The following is a 23856-nucleotide window of genomic DNA, read 5'->3' as shown; positions in this document are numbered from 1 at the left end:
GTGATTCCATTCTGGGTTTTAGTTAGAACCAGCCAGAACTCTAAAGGTGCTATTCAAGGCGCTGAACCCATTTTGGGGATAGGGTGCAGTGCCTTTAGAGTTCTGGCTGGTTCTAACTAAAACTCAGAACAGAATAATTGCCCCTCCACAACTGGAGCCACCAGCCTTCCTGGCACCATCATGACTGCAAGAATAATACGGCGTTTGCCAGTCCAGGTGCTGACCTGTTTGCTGCTCTCTGGATAGTCATTTGGGGGCCCCAGGACTGTGGGGCACCAGATGTTGGCCCCAAAGTCCAGCCTTAGTTACACCACTGAGGAATGCACTGCTAATCTCCCACCTTCTCAGTGTGTCTCCCTCTGTACCAACTTTCCTTAAACCTGAACTGATAAAGCTTGCAAGATTTGTGCAGGTCATGGTGCAGTTTGTGTTTCCCTCCCAAGAAGCAAGTGGTGGAGATAATTTGGGAGAAAATAATCACTAAATAAGTTCACACTCCTTGATATGTTGGGATCGAACTTATCTCAAAGGAAACCCATTAAAATGCTGAAATAAGAGTCATTATGAAAGCTGCCACACAAATCTTAAATGTCTGTGGCACATTGGAAGTTTCTTAATAATGGGTGTCATTACTTTTATTACTGTGATTTACTGCAGATCACAAAGTATCATTTCTCTATGAGATGTGATTGTCAGCCACTGTAAATTGAAGTTAGTTAACACTTCTGTGTAATTTCCAGGGTGAAAATGAGGACAGTTTGAGAAGCAGTAGGAAGGTAGTTTATAGATATATATATTAAAACAGAAATACAATTATCAAGGAAAGGGCCAATGCTTGGCCCTAGAGATGCCAGTAACATTTTTAACACCTACTGAAACAATGACAAGGTATTAATTTAAAAAACAACGAGGACAATATAAAATGTGGCTGTTATACTTTTCAAGCAATTTCCAGCAAGTGGATTGTGCCAGCTTCAGGATGCAATAAAAAGTGCTTCGATTGCCCAATACTGAACAATTGTCTTCCTAGAATTAGATGAGGAAACAGTTATCTGGTTAATGCTAAGACAGCAAAGCTTTTACCTAGACATAAAACTTAAAAACTCTCCTGACATCATAGGTTTTTTGGCTGGGGGCGGGGAGGGGGGGCTTCTCATTCAAAGCATTGCTAGTCACAGGGATGGAACGTGGGAGAAGATGGAAGGGAGATGCTGACCTAACTGTGAAAATCAGATTGTAGCTGACCAATGGGGACCTGGAGCTGGATCAGGATCTGCCTTCTGTAGGCAGTTGGTGGAAGGTGCCTCTGGCCAATTTTCAGGGATCCCCCCTCGCTCTGCATCCAACTCACCCCATTTCAGCAGGGTCCCCTGCCCCTATGTGTAGCATATTAGGGGACTGGTGGGGCTGCCATGGGGAGAAGGGGGCAGGGGAATCCGCTTCTGCCAGCCCAGTTACATATGACTAAATCTGAATCCAACCCCTGGGATTTTTTCCAGTACTTCCTTCCTCCAGATGAATTTATTTGCTGGCATGCAAAGCCAAATCTTGATATTAGACTATAAGTGCAATTTCTTGGCATTTCCCTCCTAAATATTTGTGTGATGAAGTGGTCTTATGAAAGTGCCCCACCCTTCCAGCACCAGTGTGGTGCAGGTGAGAGAGTGTTGAACTTGAACCAGGGAGATCGAGATTCAAATATTTTTGTAACTGTAATACTCAGTGGGTGTTCTTGGGTCAGTTGCTATTACCTCTCAGGTTAGCCTACTGTACAGGCAAAAATGGGATGATGCCACACGTGTCTCCCTGAGTTTTTGGAGAGCAGGATATAATTTTGATAGATAGACAGGCAATACTGTAAGATCAAAAGCTATGTTCAGACATTTCATCATGTCAAAACAGAAAGGAATATATAATTCTAAACTTTGCCTGTAACTTCCATAAAGATATACTGAAGTAAGCACAATAGCTTAAACCAGGCTTCCCCAACCCGCCTCCCCTCGAGATGTGTTGGACTACAAACCCCATCATCCCCAGTTAGTATTGAGATTGGTATGCTGGCTGGGTATAATGGGACTTGTAGTACAAGTCATCTGGAGGGCACCAGGTTGGGGAAGACTGGTTTAAACCCTACTCACAGCTGTAACTTCTATTTACTTGTTTCTGTGTGTACATCTTTACAAACGTTGATTTACATGTAGAATGTGGATGATAAAGTTGAAAGCAGTTCCTGTTTGTACATCACCAGAACAAAATGTCTGTCCGTGATTGACTCCTGCTTTATCAGTCATAATCCCTGACTCCAACCAGTGTTCATATACTGCACTTAAACTTCATTTAAATGTTAATTTCTGGTGAGCGGAGTGCTTTGCCTGAGATCTTTAAGAGCTCTCTTCATTATAATCCAAGCTCTAAATAGAGGACTGTAGCACCATTTGCCCTTTTAAAAATGAAATAATGTGGTTATCTTTCAGGAAAGGCTTCAAGGTTGCTTTTGGTATTCACAGCACCAATTCTTCATTTTTTCCTCCCAAAAATGTTTTCCCCCCTTAAAGCTAATGTTATGCTAACACTTAGAAGAATAAATATTAAAAAGCCCAATTAACATATTCAAGGTCATCTGTAACATGAGGTAAACTGTCTCTGTTAAATGGTATAACAGCTAAAAACAAAAGGCTATAATCTATCGAGTTATTAAGTGTGCTTAAGCCTGTTAACTCTGTTTTGGTTTGTGGCCTAATTTAAAAACATGTTCAAACACCATTCAGCATTTGGGTACAGAGTCCCTAATGGCACTTGGAACAATTTTGATGCCATGGACCGTCTCCAGGCCTTTGCATTCCAAGGGATCCCCCATTACTCTGTCATTCTTGGTGACAACAGATCTGAGTCTCCAAAAAGCTCATGGTAAAGCAAGAGAGCCCATCTGGCTTACGCTTAGGTTATGCTAGTGAGAATTGACCTAGCACCAGCTTATTTTGTTTTGAATGTGTCATTCAGCTAAAGTTCCCTGTTAGGAGTTCTTGGATTTCCTATATGCATTTCTTATCTCTTCCTTGATTTTATTTATTATATACGTCACAATTTTTCTCAGCCTAGAAAACTGAACCGTTGTTCTCTTTCCTTCTTCCACCTCAGAAGCCCTCACTTTTAGTTTGGCCTGTTTTTTTGTCTGTTTGCAATACTTCTTGACACCGTGGTCCTTGTGGCACAGTCTCCAAAGCCATTGTTGTCTGAAGATGTTGGCAGCTAATTTACTAGCATGTCACAGCACGGCATAGCTCTGCCTTCCTTCACTTCCTGGGACTGCTGCCACCCCACCACCTGGTATGCCCTCATAGCTTACTATGGATTGTATGTAATGGTGTCATTCCACAAGCACAAAGCTTCTGCCACTTGCGAAAGCCCATTTTCATCATTACGCAAGTGTAAAATCCAATACTTTGACTCCACTCGTGTTAAGCCCTTCTACAAGGCGCTGCACAACTCATTACTTCATCCAACAGGCTATTTCCTGTGCTAGTTGTTCTACTAATGCTTGCATAACTGCTAGCAGAACAATACCACCTCGTACACTTTTTCCACTAGCCTAACATTGGATACCCCCTTCGTGGATCACTGCCTTGGTGTGGCAAAGGGGCTTGCATAACTCAGGGAAGCCATGAGCTACGCCGTGCAGGGCCACCCAAGACGGACAGGTCATGGTGGAGAGTTCTGACAAAATGTGGTCCACTGGAGAAGGAAATGGCTACCCACTCCAGTATTCCTGCCAATTATGCCAAGCCTCTTGAGCTGCCCATTCAATTAAGGGCTATATTCATGGCTACTTATAACTGGCTATTTATATATAGCCAGTTATGGCTATATACTACCTACAGTATCAGAGGCAGTATGCCAATATACACCAGTTGCTGGGGAACATGAGCAGTAGGATGCTGTTTCACTCATGTTTTAGTGTTGTTTTTATCGCTTTTAACATTTTAACTGTTTTTATGTATTTCATTGCTGTGAGCCATCTTGGGAGGGCTTCTGTCCTGAAGGGCGGCCAAGATGTGTTTTAAATAAAAATAAATAAATAAATAAATAAATAAAATGTCCAACTTGTGGGTTTCCCACAGGCAGCTGCTTGGCCACTATGTGAACTAGATGTACCCTTGGTCTGATCCAGCATGGCTATTCTTACATTCTTCAGGTGTGAAGCTAAGGCCAATTCACCTGAACAAGTGTTCCTAGTAACACTGTGCAAGGTCTTTGTTTACCATTGTGTAAAGTGTCAGATCTTTACATTTTTCTCATACTCTACCTCCTTCCACACTTCAGAAAGGAGTAATCATGTCTTGTGATCTAGCTGGTGATATACCAAAATGACTGTGGCTACATAATTATTGATTCTTATGCAAAGGTGAACATTGCAGGTTTGCATGACGTTTGTTCCATATTCCTCACTGCATTACATTTTACATATCACTGGATGATAAACACCATATGATGCATTTGACAAAGATCCATGACAGCGGGCATCACAAGAGGGGGAAAAATCACTGGAAAATGTTCAGAATGAATCAGCTCTCAGAATCCTTTGTACAATCATCTCAGGTTCTCCAGTCCCTAAAGGTGTGTGTGTGTGTGTGTGTGTGTGTGTGTATAATTATTATTTATTATATATGTTACTGTTCATTAAACCTTTTTGTTATAACAAATGGGAGACCCATGCTTAAATCATGCTTACGGGCACATCAACGTATTTGGAAGCTGCCTTCACCTGAAACAGAAACATAGCAGACTTTAGATTAAAGCATATGCTTTCAAGATATGCAAACAATACACAAACAGCATAACAAAATATGGTACTTGGAATATTAGAAAAAAATTAAATGCTCTTTCATACATTTACTATTAGACCAAATCAGTTTGACTGAAGGATAGATTATAATTAAGCAAACTGAAGCACTTAGATGATAAAATATACTTGGAAAAACATTTGCACATACAGTAATCAAATTTCAAAAACATAGGGCAGAGTATTAGATGAATTAGGTAAATGATTTGATTCCAAAAGGAAAGCACAACTTCAATACTCTGCTGACAAATAGGACTCTCTGTTTACATTATTCTGTTGGGCTGGGAGCCTCTGCAGGGTGATTCCTTTCTGTGCTGCCAAATAAATGTGAGAAGCTCCAGTCCACATTAGGAGAGTTCATACTGCATCTCATCCCATGTGCTCTGGGGGTTCTCACATTGCCCTGGTGACACAGGAAGAAGTTGCACTGCAGTGACTCCCCTCCCATGCCACTAGAGTAATGTAAGAAGGAGCCCTGAGTGTTTACAGTGACTTCTCCATTAGAAGTCTGGTACTGTAAATGGCCTCTGGTACTGCAAATTTACTAAGGATGTGATTCCATACCTTGGGGCAATTGGGACTGATGGTATGAAGAAGAAGAAAAGCATCTGGCTTCCATGTGTGAACTGGACCTGGTGTTTCAATATTCTGAGAGCCAAAGCAGACATTACTTTCATTTTTACTCTAGTGTAAGCACAGGGGCTCCAATCCAGATAGGGATCCTAGTATGGGGTACAGTGGAGTGGGTGTTTAACCCTTTCCCTTCCCCCAGTATGGGCCCAATCCAGACCATCCCCACATGGCTACAATTGAAAGTCCTTAAAGTCTTTTGGGTAATGGCTGCTTTGGCCCTGTATGTTCCAAGACCACTGAGACATATGGTCTACTTTCGCAAGTTGCACCTTTCTGAAGGCAAAGAGAAAACTGCACATGCTACACTGTCCTTTAAGCCTTTGCTACTGTGTCTTGGGCCATTCCCTGGCAATCCTTCCTAGCCTTCCTTTATTACAAACACTTGCTGCAAAGCCACCAGTGTGGAGCTCCAGGACTTTCACCATCTCATTGTACAGCTACAAATAGCCCACTGCTGTGTGGTGGGCTGCTGCCAGCAGGTTCAACCCCCAAGGGGGCAACGGTAAGGGGCTTTGCCCATTGGGTTTGCCACAAGGGTGAGGGTGTCACCCCCCTTTCCATTTGCTAAGAGATGCATTCTGAGGGCTGTCTCCAAGTGAGGTTGGGAGATTCCCAAGAGCGAAAAAGTCTGACCATACCACTTCTGACTGGGTGTCAGGAGGTGAGTTGAACTGCATCCCTGGTGAGAAGTGGGGTGGAGTTGTGGGGTGGATGCTGTGGACAGATGTTTTACTATCCATTTCTATGCTTTGGTGGCTTACAGGGGTTGTGGGTGAATTGGAATGGAACGTTTTTATTTGTAGGCTGTCAGTGTATATTTTGGCTGGCATTTGGATGAGTTGGACGAGAGTGTTACAGCATGTGCCTGGGTGTTTATGACAGGGGAAGGAGGGCAAGGGCACTGTTATAACTGTGATTATGGGCAGGGGGAGATATGGCACTGGGGGGAGGGTGGGCCATCAAACAAGAGGGGTCAGGTATTTGCTGGCTGCCCCCTCATTTGGCTCTTCCTCTTATCTCTCAGGTGCCTGTCTGATCTAATACCAGGCCCCTCAGACTGGCTGTGCTGTTATTTAACACCAGGTCAGTATATAAGAAGATTACACTCATCCATATCTTGATCATGGATGAAGGAGCTGACCTGGCATATGTTACTGAGCCCTGGGGTGGGGGTGAGCTAGGTCTGACCCAGTTGTGCCCACCTGGGTGCAGTATCAGCCCAGGCTGGAAGGCCAGGGCAGAGAGTGAATGTGGTCCATAGGGATACCATCACCTCTGCCAGTGGGCCTCTCTGTTCTGGGGTGGGCTCTGAGGGTTTGCACCTAGTGATAGATTTGGGATGCTGCTAGTGTATTGTCCACCTTGCTGCCCAACAGCTTCCCTGCCTAAGCTGGGAAGTCTTAGTCTCTGGTGTGGTGTTGGAGAACTATAGGACAGTCGTTCTGGGAGGCTTTTGCATCCACATGGAGCCTGCCGCATGCGGGCCAGCTTAGAACATCACGGCCTCCATGACAACCATGGGGCTGTCTCAAGTTGTCGTCAGCCCAAAACACAGAGCAGGGCATCCTTGCCCCAGGATGTAAGAGGGATGGCCTGAATATAGAGCGGTTGTCATGGTCAGACCATTTCCTGCTGAGGTTTGCTCTCACAGTCACAGTTTCCCCCTGCAGGTGCGGAGGACCCATTAAGATGGTCTGCCCTTGAAAATGTATGGAATTGGAGGGATTCCTGAATGCCGTGAGAAAATTTCTGATAGGTAGAGCTGTGGTTTTGTCCATGCTCTCGTCTCACTGTGGAATGGTGAGATGAGACAGGTCATCAACAGAATCACTCCTGAGTGTCCTGTCCAGTCTGGGAGAGCCTGCATTGCTCCTTGGTATTTTAGGGAGCTGCAAGCAATGAAAGAGGCGGGACCGAGTGCAAATAGTGAAAGACTTGGAGTGAGGGTGACTGAAAACATGCTAGAGCACATAGTTGTGCCAACTGTATACAAGTGAAGACAGCATAGAAGACCAACTTTGCTGCCTCTATTACATCTACTAGTAGTTGGCCAGCTGAGCTATTCCATAAGAAGAAGAGTCATGCTTGTCCATCTAGTCCAGCATTCTGTTCATACAGGGGCCAGCCAGCTGTCGGCCAGGAACGCTCAAGCAAGGCATGAGAACAGCATTCTTCCACCCATGTTCCCAGGAACAGGTGCACACAGGCTCACTGCCTCTGGTACTGGGGGTAGCACATAGCCATCAAGACAAGTAGCCATTGATAGCCTTTTCCTCCAGGAACTTGTTCAGCCCCCTTTTAAAGCCATCTAAATTGGTGGCCATCACTACCATGCATGTGATTCAAAGTTTGGTAATATCTACCCAAATGAACAGGGTGTTAGAACCCATGGAACCTCACTGTGACCAGCTGGCATAACACTTTGAAGGTAAAGTCACTCATCTCTGTAATGACCTTGAGACCATTATTGCTGCAGATCCAGTTGAGGTGTCCAATGCACCATTTGGTTTAGATCTCTGGGATCAGTTTCAGCTTCTGAAGCCTGAGGATGTGGAAAAGGTGCTTACAGCAATTTAAATGATTGCATGCTCTCTCAAACATTACCCATATTGACTGGCTTGAGCAGGCCGGGGGTGGGCAGGTGGGGGCTTGACAATGCTTCCTTACATGAGGGAGAGGTGTCTGCGTCTGCCACCCTTCAAGAGGCAGTTGTGCATCTGCTTCTGAAAATGCCCACCCTGGCCCCACAGGTATATGATAATAACCTGCTGGTGGCAAACATCCCCTTTCTGGGTAAGGTGTTCAAAAGGTGGTGGCAGTCTTGGAGGAAACAGATGATTTATACCCATTCCAACCTGGTTTAAGGCCTGATTTTGGGACAGAATCAGCCCTGGTTGCCCAGATGAATGACCTTCATTGGTGGGAGGGAGAGTGCAAGCCTTTTGATTCTCCTTGATCTCTCAGCAGCTTTTGATACCATTAACCATGGTATACCTCTGGACCAACTCTGTGGGCTGGAGGTGGGAGGCACTGTATTGCATTGGGTGACTGTATGTTGGCCCACTGGTATTTGCATTGTGGGGTACTACCTTATTCTGAATGCTGTTTAACATCTTTCTGAAGCAGCTGGGAGTGGTCATTAGGAGATGTGGGGCACATCAGGATGTTGATGACACCCAGATCCATTTCTCTGTGACATCTGGGTCATGGACTGGTGGAGTGGATGACAGTCAGAAAGTTGAGGTTGTATCCTGACAAGATGGAGACACTGTGGGTGGGTGGTTCCTGTGTCAGGGAATTAGGTAGGTTACCTTGTCTGGATGAGGTTGCACTCTCCTTGAAGGATCAGGTTCATAGTCTGGGGATATTCCTTGAACTACTGGAGGCTCAGGTGGACTCAGTGATTATGAATGCCCTTTTCCATCTTTAGTTTTTATGCCACCTATGGACATTCTTGGCTGGGGATAATCTGGCCACGGCGATCCATGCATTGGTAGCCTCAAGCCTGGATTACTACAATGTGTTCTATGCGGGGTTTCCCTTGAGACTAGTCTGAAAACAATAGCTGGTGCAGAATTCAGCAGTTCAGTGAATTCAGCAGCAGGGCAGCCTACCGCAAGCATGCTACATCTTTGTTCAGAGAACTGCACTAGCTACCAATAGATTACCAGGCTGGGTTCAAGGTGATGTTATTGACATATAAGGCCTTGAACAACTTGGGACCAGGCTACCTGAGGGAGTGCTTTCTCCAATATGAACCTGCCCATTCACTGAGACCTGCAGGGCCTCTTGGTTGTCCCATCACCTGCACATTTACATCTGACAGCGACCAGGGGGATAATTTCTGTTGTGGTGAACACCTTTGGAATTCTTTCCCTGTTGCAGTGTGACAGGCACCATTCTTGACGACGTTTCAGTGCCTGTTGAAAACATATGTATTTTCCCAGACATTTTTTGATTTTCATACCTACCTGAGTAGATTTGTTTTGGTTTTAATCTTAGTATTTTATTTAATTGTTGTTTTAAAGATTTTTGTACACTGCCCTGTGATTTGATAATGAAGGGCAGTATATAAATATTTTAAATAAGTAAATAAATTATAATAAATAATGCCCAAAGCCCTCACTTCTTTTCTGTTGCTGTTCTTGATAAGGAATGCATGCGACTGGGCTATTTCTGCAGCTGGCAACAGAATGGGGGTGGTGGTGTTTCCATGAATTTCTGAGTCAACATATCTAACTGAACAGTTTCCAGATGGACAGAGAGACCCTTTTACAAAGGTACCATAATGCATCCCATCTGCAAGGCTGAGCATTTCTGTAACAAATATGCATTTAATTAGAATATATCATTGATCACCATCCTTGTTTGGGTTTCTAAAATGCTCACCTTCTTCTAAATATTTCTAAAACTACTAGTAAAGTAGCCTAAATACAACATACACATGCATGCACGTGTGCACACATGCACACAGACACAAACACACAGCTGGATTATGTGATGAATAAATTGCATATTCCAGTTGAAACATGAGTGTTTGAGTGAGTCAGTATGTGTGAGTGGATGGATGTACTCCTACGATGTATGCGTGAACAATTAAGCAAAGCAAGGAGACATACAGGGCTACACGGGTGTGTCTGGCTGAAATCAAGCCCAGTGTTACTATAATTCACGTGCAGTTTAAAAGCACAGAAGAATGGCTGGGGTAGGGGTGGGGAAAAGAGCAACTGTTGTACATTTGTAAATTGTAACTTACCAAGGAAAGTTAGAATTTAAAAAGTGTTATTTATAAATCCTGGGTTCCAAAAAGGGGATAATATGAACTGTTGAATAGGTTCTGTGGAGGCTGTTTCTGTTCCATGCCCTCCCTCTGCTGCTGTCATAGAAAACCCATGGAGCATCTTGGACAGAAGTTATTTTTTTTTTTCTGAATCACTTCAGTCTACTAGGAATCTGGCCTTTTCCCTGAAAAAGTTGTGCAGACTGATGTGCATTATAGGGGCAGTCTAGTGTATGCATTTTTATTGTTTTGGATGTGAATGTGCATTTACTGCACAGTGAAATATGTTCAAGTGCTGTAAGATATGCATATCTCCTCCTCCAATGCCTAGCTTGTCAAGCTGCAAATATTTTTTCTGACTCAAGGAAAATTGGATAGAATCAGTCATAAGGCAGGTTTTGGATAATTGTCCATACCAGAGGGACAATACTTTCTGTGATGGAAATCAAACCTGGAAAATTATTGCAGCATCCCTAAGCACTAGCGATATTGTTGCATTTAAAGGTATATAGGAAAGTGATCTAGTTCTTCCTCTTACTAGATTTGGTGCTTAAATGCATGCATGGCATCTTATTCTCTGGGAAGAATGATCTGGCTGTAATGTCTATTATCAGGGATTCCGATTACTGAGTAGTCACCTTAGCCTATGTACAGGCAATAGCTTTTCAAAAAGCTGAAGGGTGTATTGCAGAGCTGTCATTGCCTAAGATGCACACATTCATTTTTTCAGACCTTCTGTGGTCTCCAGTCAAACTGAATTTGAGAGTTTCTGTAGCAATTTTCCAAGCAGTACATGGAAAAACCAAAACGTATTCCCAGCAGTGAGATCAGCACTGCTGTTTTAGATACATGCTTATTTTGGCAGGACACTTGCAGATACCTAACTCGACATACAGTCATCAGGATCATAGGGAGAGGTGAAATTTAAACCACCCCTTGTAGCCACCCCCTCCGTTGATTAGCTGGAACCATCTGAGCTATGGGGAACATGAGGTGTGACTGTAGAGGGACTCTGCCTGCCCTTCTTCCATGCTATTCAGCTGTTTCCCACCAATCAACTGAGTAGTGAGTGGAGGATCACAAGGAAGGGGAGGTTTAGAACTTCCCTCCTTCCATGATCCCAAAGTGTGTGTGTGAGAAAGAATGGGGTGTGTGGACAGATGTGTGTGTGGGACTCTGCAGCCACGCCCCTCTTCCTTGCTGCTCAGGTGATTCCTGCCAGTTAGCTGAGCACTGTTGGTGGGGTCTCAGGAGGAAGCTTCCTCTTTTTCCCATGACCTGCCCCCACACTGCTCAGGTGATCGGTGGGAAAAAGCTGAGCAGTGAGGGAAAGAGGGCCGACAAGAGGGGGAAGGGCCTGGGTAGAGAGGCCAGCGGGCCAGATATAGAGGTCCCATGGGCTCACTCCAGCCCATGGGCCACTGGTTCTTCATCCCTGCTGAACAGCATCTAGAATAGTTGACACCAAATAAAGATTAAATAGCAGCAGTAAAAGAAGTAGCTGAATGACTAACCTACATATATATTAATGTATTTGTCAGACACTGCGATGCCTGGAGGAAGGGAAGAATACGCTATGGTAATAAAACTGGGAACAGAGAAATAATTCTGGAATCTGGGCTTATGAAAAATGGTAATTTAAAAATAAGCCAGAAAGAAGGAGTCATGGAACTACAGCAAAATAAAATGAACATTTGCCATGATAAAGATATAATATAGTAATAATTCAATCTGTCTTCCAATTCCCTTCTCACAACCCCCCCCCCCCACCAAAGCTTAAAAAACAACAACCACAACTGCTTGTTTTTCTTTAGTATAAAATTTGGCTACATATACTGCAATTTCCACACTGCCGGATGTTGTGTGATTTTTTGCTAGGCTGTAGCTCTTCATGAATTATGTGACTTTTTCCCATGAAATTTCTCAGTTTACAACAAAATTTGTGCAGAACAAAAATAAGATTGCCAGTAACCTCTCCCAAGGGTAAAATGCACTTTCTAGTTTTAATTAATGTAGCAGTTAATTCACTCCCCCCTCCCACTTCAACAAGAAGAGACTCTTCAGATTAAATCGTACCTCGGCAGCTGTCATCAGCTTGGTTGCAATTCATTTCATAGGCATAGATATACCTAACTAATAACTGGATTGCCAGGTTCAAGAAACATTACTGACTGCAGAAAACATCTTACTTCATCTATCTAACCAAATGTAGAATGAGGTTCTGTTTAAAAAAAACTCCTAGAGAATACTTTATAATGATGTGGTTAGCGAGAATGCGATTAGGACAACTGATCCATTAATTTTAAGCTGAATTTCACAGCAAGGATTGAAAATGAGGGTATCCTACTAGGTGATAAAACGGCTTGTCATAAGACCCCTGGTGACATGTCATTTTCAGAGAGACTGGACAATGTTTGATAAAAGAAGTTGGTAAAAGACTGGTTGTTTTGAAATATGTTTTAAAAACCAGGCAGATTTGTATGGGAGAAGGCAGACTTTCAGGTAGCTTGGTCCCAAGCCAGAAAGGGTTTTATAGGTCATAACCAGCACTTTGAATTCTGCCCAGAAACAGACCAGAAGCCAGTGAAGCTGCTATAACAAGGGAGTCACATGATCCCTGTGTGACTGACCCTAGTGAACAGTGTGGCCCCAGCATTCTGGACCAGCTGACCACAGTATTTTTTAAGATGACTTGTTCATACAGCAGTAGGAAAAGCAAATGGACTATAATAATAATTGACTTCCTTGTTATTCTAAATCAAAGATGATAGTATAAACCTACAGAATTATACTATTCTGCTGATGCTTCCTTTAGGCAGACTGTCATAAGCATATGGGATGCCTCCCCATGATGTTCTTTGGCCCGGTTCAGAAGCCCAGTTCTCAGCTTGCTAAGCCATATTTCAACAGCTGGGAATGAACAACGAGACCATGTGCTCCCTTTTTGCCTCTCTCCTCACCTCCTCTCTTTCTTGGCACTTGCATCCTGGTTTACTTAAACTACAGTTAACCATTACATTTGAAATGGGGAACTGTGGTTTAATGTCAGTATATTAAACAGGATCTTAAACCAGCTTCAACTCTAGTCTAAGATGCTGGTTAGTAAACTGAGATTTCCGTATAAAATTTAGATCTTTTCAATCATCTCTGGGCAATCAAAATGGTGAGTAGCGGCAACCACTACATAGTCTTCTTTGGAAGAACCTATAGTGGAACTGATGTTCTCCAAAAGATAGCTGAACATTGCCTAATATCATTTCATTCTCTTCACCTTGTCTAACATTTCTAGTGTTTGTTTTTTGCACAATCTAAGGAACCAAGCTCAAAATTTAATTTGGGAAGACCTAGTGAATTACAGCTGAAAAGATTGCTTCCTGAGTAAGACTGTTATTAAGACAATTGAGGAAACATATTTTGTCACTATTCAAAAAGTCGTCTAAAGCCATCAGCTTGGGATCTAACTAAATGGGACTAAAAGGGTTGTTGGGGCATGCTGATTTTGTACTTGGGTATGTGTACCGGAATGCAAGAAATAAAGTAAAAGCTGACTATATTGTGGCATTCTCATTCCCGCACAACTCCTTTGACTCTGGAAGGTATTTATTTATTTGATTTGTACCCTGCCTTTCTACCAAAAAAAAATGGCATGCAAGTTGGCTTACAGGCACAATTAAAATTGATTAAAACAATAAAACAATACATTAAAATACAATAAAAACATAACAATTACACTAACAAACCAACAAAAGCACTCAACCCAACAGACCCACTTAAAGACTAAAGGCTTCTTGAATAAAGCATTCTTTCCCTACCAGTGGAAGGACAGCAGAGAGGGAGCAACCCTAGCCTTCTTTGGGAGGGGGTTTCACAGCTTGGAAGCAGCCATCGAAAAGGCCCTCTCTTGGATTGCCACCAAATGCGCCTCTGAAGGTGGTGATCTTGAAAGAAGGGTCTCTCAAGAAGACCTTAAAACCAGGCAGATTTGTATGGGAGAAGGCAGACTTTCAGGTAGCTTGGTCTCAAGCCAGAAAGGGTTTTATAGGTCATAACCAGCACTTTGAATTCTGCCCAGAAACAGACCAGAAGCCAGTGAAGCTACTATAACAAGGGAGTCACATGATCCCTGTGACTGACCCTAGTGAACAGTGTGGCCCCAGCATTCTGGACCAGCTGAAGTTTCTGAATGCTTTTCAAAGGCAGCCCCACATAGAGCCCATTACAGTAGTCCAAACAGGATGTAACTAAGGCATGTGTGACCATGGCCAGATCAGACATCTCTAGGAATGGGTGCAGTGGGCGCACTAGCCTCAGCTGTGGAAATGCACTCCTGGCCACTGCCGAGACCTGGGCATTCAGGTTCAGAGCCAAGCCCAAGAGTACACTCAGACTGTGAGCCTGAGTTTTCAGGGGGAGTTGTAACTCCATCCAGCACAGGTTGAATCCCTATTCCCTGATGACTGACCAAAAGCACCCCTGTCTTGTCTGGATTAAGCTTCAATTTCTTTGCCCTCATTCAGCCCATTATCGATATCAGGCACTGATTTAGAACCAGAACAGCTTCCTTGGATTTAGACAGAGAGATAGAACTAGATGTCATCAGCATACTGGTGGCACTGGACCCCAAACTCTGGACAATCTCTCTCTGTGCTTTCATGTATATGTTAAATAGCATGGGGGATAAGATGGAACCCTGGGGGATTCCACAGGCCATTGGCCACATTGTTGAACAGGAATCCCTTAGCACCACCTTCTGAGATTGTCCCTCCAAAGGGACCGAATCCACCATATAACAGTGCTTCCCAGTCCCATCTCACACAGATGCTTCACAAGGATACAATGGTTGATGATATCAAAAGGTGCTGAAAGGTCCATCAGAATCAACAGGGACACACTCCCCCAACTCAGTTCCCACCGCAGCTCATCCACCAAGGCAATCAAAGCAGTCTCTCTCCCCGGCCTGAAACTAGATTGAAATGGATCTAGATAATTCATCTCATCCAGAAATCCCTAGACCTGAGAAGCCACATGCTCCAGCACTTTGCCCAAGTATGGAATTTTGGAGACTGGCCAGAAATTATGCAATATAGTAGGGTTCAGGGATATTTTTTTAAAAAAAACAAAAACAAAAGTCTTACTACTGACTCCTTTAGGCAAGACGGAATCACACCTTGCTGTAAAGAGGCATATACCACTACCTAGGGAGGGAGTGGGCTCTCCCACACTGGAGGCATTCAAGATGAGGCTGGACAGCCATCTGTCAAGGATGCTCTGACTTGCATTCCTGCATTGAGCAGGGGGTTGGACTCGATGGTCTTATAGGCCCCTTCCAACCCTACTATTCTATGATTCTGTGACCTTTAGCCACTCAGCCAGTCCTCCTTCCCCGGTTGCTTTTATAAGTCAGGAATGGCAAGGGTCTAGCACACCAGTGGTAAGCCTCACCTCTCCAAGGATTCTGTCCACATCCTTGGGCTGTACTAATGGAAAAGTATCCACTATAACTGGACAAGCAGGAGCCAAAGTTACATCCACCTGTTTCCTATTTAGGCCAGCACTATGCAATTTCATTTAAAACTCAGGTCAACACAAGGCAGCTTCCTGGCAGCTGTCCTCTGCACTGATGAATTCACATTACTATTGGCTTCTTTATGACACAGAGCAAAACAGAATAGTGGGCGCTGGAACTGATGGTTCTTGAAGACTCATGATCTTGTGCTGTCCGTACCCAGTACTACCAGACAACGATGACAATAAGAATAACAACAACAAGAATGCTTAGCATTTATATGGTGCTTCGGAGTGTTCCAAACACTTCAGATACATGATCTTGTTAAAATCATTTCAACAACCACAGTAAGGTTGGTCAGTATTATCTCCATATTGAAGATGCAGGGCAAAGGCTTAGATAGAATAATTCACCCATGGAAAGCTGTAGTTTTAAATGAGTTTCAGGAAGGAGCAGCTAGGATGCTGAGGACTTTTGTATATTCGGTACCTACGAGTCAGATTGCCACCATCTAATTATTCTGAGGGGGCATAGCTCAGTGTGACAGATCACATGCTGCGCATGCAGAAGACCCCAGGTTTGATCCCCGGCTTCTCCAGGTAGGGCAAGGAAAGAATCCTGCCTGAAACCCTGGAGAGCTGCTGCCAGTCAGTGTCAGCAATACTGGGCTAGATGGACTCAGTATACTAGACTCAGTATAAGGCATCTTCCTATGTTCCTATTCAGTATTCAAATTCTTAAAAAATGCATAGTCACTTGCGGAAAATGTTTCCCTACCTATCCAGTTCTTGTCCTTGAGATCCAACCATCTAAAGGCATGTTTGCACTGCAGTGTCTTGAGCTCCTGATTTGACATGGCATGAAGTTTTTTCTTGCACAAGACACCCCCATAATCACTGTGGAAAGCTAATTATGCATGCTGCATAATCCATGTTAGTACCCATCAGCTTTAGGAATGGGATGGAGGACCAGTGTAGGCTAAAGCAGCCTGCAAGCAAGGACTATGGGGATCAGAAGCATGAAATGAACACGTCTGTCCCCCTAAATTAGAGCCAACTGGATGTACCCCAAATTCCATTTGCACAACTACAATAAGCCAGAACTTCCATGCTACTCACTGCAAACAATTCTGTGCAATGCTGGAGAGCCTGTATCCATAAAGGAACAGCTTGGATCCTCAAGAGAATGAATTGGTCTACTAGGGCTGATGCTAGCACTTCCAGAGCCTCAAAACCTGCCACCTCCACATCCTCTGCTGCTGGCATCTTTTAAGGGAGTGGTGAGCTTTACAAGCCTGCAAATTATTCTCCAGCTTCTGCTGAAATCAAAAGTTGGAGTTGGAGAATAATTGTCAGTTGAAATTTGTCAGGCTCCTTCTTTGTGTCTTTGGCCAAAAATCAAAGTTTTAGATGGGAGGCTGAACTACTCCCCACCCAGCCCTCCATGGGCCAGATGACATCAATGGACATGGCCATGCCCACTGATGTCATTGCCCCACCCCTACCCATTCTGCTTTTCTCCATGTTGAGACAGAGATATGAGTGTTGCATGCCTCTCTTAGCACAGAGAAAGGGTCTCAGTTGGTGCTGCTCCCATCGCCTGCTGAATCCCAGGCTTTGTTCAGCATATGTCCCCATGGGGGTGGTCCCACATACCCGCTGCTATCTCTGGGGCAGATGGGGAACCTCTATGGACTGGATTAGGCCCCCAGGCAGAGGTTTCCCATCCCTGGTGCAACATCTAGTCTTAGAGCTGCTAGTGTCAATGTTTGACATCTTTCACTCTTTCTGCCCCTAGGTTTGTGTTTTGCTTTGTTTTAAGTGTTGGCTGCACTTTGTTATTGCTTTTAGAAATGATGTAATTGCATTTCTATTGATTGTATTATATGGTTTCATGATTATGTTGGTTCTGGGTACTTTTAGTAGAAGAGTGGATAGAAATGTTATTATTCCCTTATCTAGTGTAATGGAGAGATGAAGAGGCAGCAAGGGCCCAATCTGATGATGGGAGAGGTGGGGCTATCCCCTAGTGAGGACCAGTGGGAATTAGACTTTCTTCCCACACCACTGGACTGGGCCCCTGTAGGGGTTCCCTCCTTCCCTTAAACAAGCTGATAGAGCAGCTTTTCTCCATTATGGACCCAGCAGGGAGATGGCAGGCAACTTTTCCAAGGATGCCTGGATTGTATTAGATTGGAAAAATTATCTGAGAGCTTCCAATTTTGTGGGGAAGATCTCAGGTAATTTCCAGGATAATCTGAGGTTAGCTTCAGAGAGCTCATCCATCTCGATTCTTACTTTCCAGATGGCAAAATGCTCTCTCTGTATGATGGTGTGCACAAAGGAGCAAATATTATGGGATTTTACTAGATTTAATTTGAGTTTGAGTTATAATTTTAAGTGTTTTTTTTGTGTGTGATCTTTATATTGATTTTTATATAGAGATTTATACTGTAAAGCAGCTTGAAAATGTATGTTGAAAGGCAGTCCACAAACTAACAATAAAATAAAATAGATGTATATTATCAGATTCTTAATGACTCTGGCATCATCCACAATAGAAAGGACAACGTTGGGGAGGATCTCCATTGACTAAAACAGTGGAGAAAGAGGCTGTTCACAAGGGACAATGAGGCCATCCACGCATGAATATACTGTAGACTTGCTTGACCATCTGTATTAATGCAAATATGTCTGATTTTTTTCTCTGTCATGTATTCTACTGTGTGATAAAAAGTTCGGAGTGTTAAGATTTTCCCCAATATGGTTCAGTGGTTGACTGAATTTGTCATTTATTGCTAGTGATGCTGAGTGAGGAAGGTATCTGATCCTGGTTTGAAAGCAGTGCTTAGAAGAATTTAACAGTCTGGATGTCATGGGGAACTGTGGTTTAACAGACCATGATAAACCTCAGCTCTGGGTGCATGATGGGAAGAGGGAAGAGTAGGGGCAAAGAGGGTGTGTGTGGAGACAAGGCCCATTTTTGGTCCAATAAACTATGGTTTTATAAGACTGTTATATATAAACCAGGCCTATATAGCAGGCATTTTACTGTTTTGACCACCACTGTAGCTAATTTACCTGATCCAGCAATTTATTATAGGTACAGGAATTCTGATCTATACATAGATCTCCATACATGTGGGCTGACCCATTCACTTCAGTGGATGAACTTGATCCATATGCATTCTCCACTGAAATGACCAGGGCAATTTGAATACAGGTGAGATCTGTGTATGCATATCCACACATAGATCTTTGGACTCCTTTACAGGGTTTATGGCAGGTGTGATGAATTCATACGTGATGATACATTTTATATTGTGAGTTGAGTACCTTTTTAGGTGTTTAGAGGCAGAACTGTATGCTGAATATGTCTTTGGTTTGTAGTTACCACTGTCTATTAAACAAAATAAAAGTGGGGTTTTTTTTTAGTCTTTGAAAAATAATTTCATGGAATTATAAATCTTGATCCGGGCTTTGGCAACAATTGAGAATGTACATCACTGGATGCCAATATTTCAGGAATCTGGGTCTTCAAGTCCTTCTGGAAAAATCTAATCTGACCCTCATATATCTCATTGTCTTTGTCTTGGCCCAGAACACAGAATCAGATGTTTCAACACCAACAGAGGAGTCCTGAAACCCTAAGCATGGGAGAGACTAGAGATATATGAGAATTTTGTTTTCGTTTGCAAATCATCGGGACTTGCCTGTTCACAACCCCAAATGTGAAAGGGAGCACATTTTTTTTTGAAAAATGTCAACACATTCCTGAACTTGCAATTGTGTTCGAAAAATCCATATTCTTTGAAAAATGCACACTTTGAAATGCACATTTTTTTAAATTAAAAAAATGCATTTTCACACTTTAGTCAATGGAGGGGGAGTACACACTTTCCCTGTTTGAAATGTGAACTTCCCCATTCAAATTAACCAAAAAACATGTTGCAAATGAAAATGGGGGTGAGCTGAACCAAACATTGAGATGAAGTTCAGAGAACATCCCTGTTCTTCCATCCCTAGGGGAGACCGACTGCCACTCCCTGGACCATTTTGGGAAGCAGCCACTGAGGAACTCCTGTGCTAGAGATTTCCATAGATGCAGAGAAGGAAGAACTCAAATCGACTGGATTGTCCACCTACTCCTGAGAAGAGTTCCTTGCCAGCTTTCTCAGACACAGATGACTCCTCCCCTGAAATGTCCTTATCTCCAGGAAATCCCACCTTCACTACCATTCCAGTCTCAGACAGAAAGAGAAATCACAGCTATGCTGGAGCAAATGCTTCTGGATCAGTATGCGGCCCCTTTAAATGAGAAAAGTACTCCTCCAGGGAGGTGGAACCTAGGACATGCATCATTTCAGCTCTAAGAAGGCTCCGGATTACTGCTGGAGCAATGTTCTTGGTTACTGGCTGAGACTCTGTTGTCTTGTCTCTAGCCTCCACAGTGCTGACTTTGGGCTTTCACTGCAAGTTATACTCCATTGCCTGCCTGCCCTCTATCCCCACTTGAGACTGCAGGTGCTTCCCAGTCTGACCCAAATGCTTCTGGGCAGCTGTGTTGCAGGTGTTGGATGTGAAAAGCAGAGGCTTCTGCATTGTTCTTCATTCTGGGTGACATACATGTAGCCACATTGACCCAAAGTAATTCTCTCTCTCTCTCTCTGAATTTTATCTCACCCTTCTCCAAGGAGTTTAGGCACCATACATAGTTCCCTCTTTTTACCTGCACAAGAACCCTAAGAAGTAGGTTAAGCTGAGAGACAATGACTGGCCCAATGTCACCCAGTAAGTTTGTGAGTGAGTGGGGATTCGAATTCAGGTCTCCCCAGACTATAGGTTGTATCCAATGTTAGTCTTACTTAGAGCAGACCCACTGAAATGAATGGGTCTTAAGTTTAACATTCATTACAACACCAAGTCCAACGCTCTAGCCTCTACACTGCACTGGCTTTTAGCGGGGGATTATGATTTTATTGCTTTTTAATATACTATGTTTATGTCCCTTTCTGTCATCAAGGAACTCAAAGTGGTCTAATGTGGTTCCCAATGGTCTCCCATCCAAGCACTGACCAGACACAGACCTGCTTAGCTTCAGTAAAGTTGCTATAACACGGGCCTTTAGTCCATGTAAGTAGTTCCTTTGTGATTTTAAGTATAATAATCCTTCAGTCATCTTTTTTAAAGCTATGAGCATTAGATAAATATAAGGTAGAGATGGTAAAGCATTGTTTTCTTTTGTAAACAGAACAGTAAAAAGTAGGATACACAAAGCAGTGACAATAAGGGGTGGGAGAGAAACCAACTTACAGTAAATGAAAGGAAAGAGGAAAATAATGTCCCTTCATCATATCTGGATAGTTTGGCCAGGACTCCCTCCAGTATGGTGACAAACTGAAAAAAGAGAGATTTCAGTCACACAATAAATAAATAAATAAATAAATAAATCCCAAACCAGCAACCTTTCCCCCACAAATTATGATTGCAATTGAGCAAATCAGAAGTAAGTCTATTGAAGTTAGTGGGGTTTTAGAAATGCATCAACAATTTTCTAACAAGATAGATTGCTCAAATGGATGTAAAATGTCATTGACATGATACAGACATAAAAGTATATCTAATTAACAGAGAGAAGGTAAGAGAAGGTGTGGATGTAAGGAACCTATTTTGCTATTCTAGAGTAAAAGGCTGATAATTTGCCTATAGTCATATTAGCTCATGTCATGGAATGAGTTCATAAGGAGAACCAAGAACATCCCCCCGCCCCACCCACCCTTTTGGCATTACAAAGCCTTAACTGAGCTGTGTATAAATAAACCTTTAGCTCAAAATGGTTTGTGGCAGGAGGCAATATTGACTATTTGTGATACATGTTATTTTCTGAGATTATTGTTTGGTAACTGAAAGTAGGAATAGGTGAATCTGTCACGTTTGCTTTTGTTCAGTTCGTTAGATTTCCACTGCTAAGTTCATTCCATCCTGTTTCTGCATCAATTTGTAAATTCTGTTTTAAAATGTCTGCATGAAAATGCATACATGATTTGGTGCACATTTCTCCTAATATATGCATTTTGTGCACACTTCTTCAAATTTATACATTTCCCTGCATTGCATATAGGGCTCTGTGTGTGCTTTTCCCTAATCTGCACATTTAGTGCACATTTTTCCCTAACACACAGATTGTTTGTGCACATTTCTTTATTGACAAACTTGATTGCAACATTTGGAAATGTGTGGATTCCAGAGCACAACTGCATTCTAGTTCATGTATACATCTGTGGAGTGTAGGAATGTCTGGCGTGGGGAAATCTGGCCCTCTTGGGGATTGACGAATTTCCTTGGAGCCTCAGCTCGGCTTGCGTTCATGAGCCAAACTGCAGCCTCCCTGCTAGAATTCACAGACTTTCTAGTTGTTGTGCACAAGCCTCCCTTCTCCCTGCTGGAGTGCTGGTGGGGAGAAGGGAGACTTGCACACAATGACCTGCACTGGAATTGCCTACCACCTGGTATTGCTGCCGCTGCTATTGCCTGCCGGCTGCTCTGCACAACTCTCTCGAGCAAGAGAGTTGTGCAGAGTGGTTGGCAATGGTGATGGTGGTGGCAGAAGTCCATGAGCTGGCCTGACTTGATGCAGGTTGAGTTGGGCCGGCTCGTGGCCAAGCGAGCCAGAGTCTGGGAGGCTGAGCCACCAAAGCCTTGGCAGGCTTGAACCTCCAGATGGATTCCTCTGACATCGCTAGCGGAGTGCGAATCAGGTATGTTTGCATAAAAATGGGAACCAAACAAAATTCTCACCCATCCCTACTGAAAAGCAGTTATGTTCAAAGGACAAGCATTTCAATGAAAATGTTTCACCCTTTCTTTCTTCCATCTAAAATGTTTTAATCTTTGAGTATACGGGAGATTTTGCATTCAGTTTTCTGTTTTGGCAACAAAATTATATCAAAGGACAAAAATCCTTGTTTTGTGATATCCCAACATTTCCAAAAACGTGTTGCTCAAAAGTGAATAAATAAAGGTGAGCTTTTTTTTGACAAAAATATTATCCATATTCATTAAAATGCTTGCTCTTTGCCTATTATACTGGTCATCTTGTGCACACTGGAGGAAAGACTGTTATGTGTGTTGCAGAAGATAATGAGAGTGCAACCCCTAAGCATAAGGTGCAAGAAATATATTGCTCCTGGAAAATAATACCAAATGGAGAACAGCTGGTAGGTCCTTGAAGGAGATCCAGAATGGCACGTGTTGGCCCATATGTTCTACAGGTCCTTACACTTCTTATGTGTTCCTTACAGTGTTCTGCTGGTTTGGCTAATTGAAGTTAATGAAGAAATGCAATCATGCAGTGTTATAGGGTTCACAGGCTAAAGTCTGTGTTGCAAGATGCTGTTCAGTCTGGAAACTGAAAACTAGATGAAACAGCATGATAAATGGCTGTTATCCCCATACAATATGTCATACTCCTACATGGGAATGCTTCTGAGTTTACAGCACGCACACCCTTTGCAACCCCTATATCTGGTTGATAGCCTATGAACCATAGGCACGGTAAGCTGTACCCTCGTTTCTGATAATGTAGGGATTGCTCTCAAGTGCACGAGAGTGCTGTGTAGTCGTGATCTGGCCACCAAAGTTAAAGAAACATGAGTGGAGGCTTATTTTTCTAAGCCCAGAGGAAAATGTATTAGTAGCAGCATACATGAGCTAGCCATGTATCCTTGTCTTAGACCAGTACATTCTGTATGTCACAGACATGAAGGCTGCAATTACCTGGGATTAAGTCTCCTTGAACGCAGTAGGACTTACTTCTGAGCAGACATGTATAGGATTGCACTGTACTTTTAATAAGAATACAGTGTGCACTAAGGTGGAGGTCATTGCTTATGTACATATAATCAGTTAGCACTGTACAGTAAGCCCACTCTTAGCTAACTTCCATATATTGGAGAAATGGACTTTGTGATCCAGGTCAGTCTTATGAACATAATTAATTGTGACTGGTTTGGCAAATGTCTAGCTTTGAACTGAATGAAGGGGCTGGCTCCCAAGCACCCTTCTCCGGGTTGTGGTGGCTTTAGTAAATGTAGCCAAG

The 23856-nt window shown here is 43.1% G+C and overlaps 1 protein-coding gene across 2 annotated transcripts in view; it reads right to left on the bottom strand.

The window, feature by feature from the left end:
- Positions 1-23856, bottom strand: part of CADPS (calcium dependent secretion activator) — a 517790-nt gene that overhangs the window by 62721 nt on the left and 431213 nt on the right. For both annotated transcript variants that reach the window (XM_084840490.1, XM_084840489.1), the window contains 2 exons: positions 21072-21155; positions 4730-4762 (listed from right to left, as the gene is read on the bottom strand). In XM_084840490.1, coding sequence (XP_084696616.1) covers positions 4730-4762; positions 21072-21155 — 117 coding nt within the window. The remainder of the gene's footprint in view (positions 1-4729; positions 4763-21071; positions 21156-23856) is intronic.

Source organism: Heloderma suspectum, chromosome 2 (genome assembly GCF_057233095.1).
Source record: "Heloderma suspectum isolate Gila_16-S chromosome 2, 16-S_ref, whole genome shotgun sequence".
Classification (NCBI taxonomy): Eukaryota; Metazoa; Chordata; class Lepidosauria; order Squamata; family Helodermatidae; genus Heloderma; species Heloderma suspectum.
The sequence above is the reverse complement of the archived record's forward strand: the minus strand, read 5'-3'. Positions and strand labels throughout refer to the sequence as shown.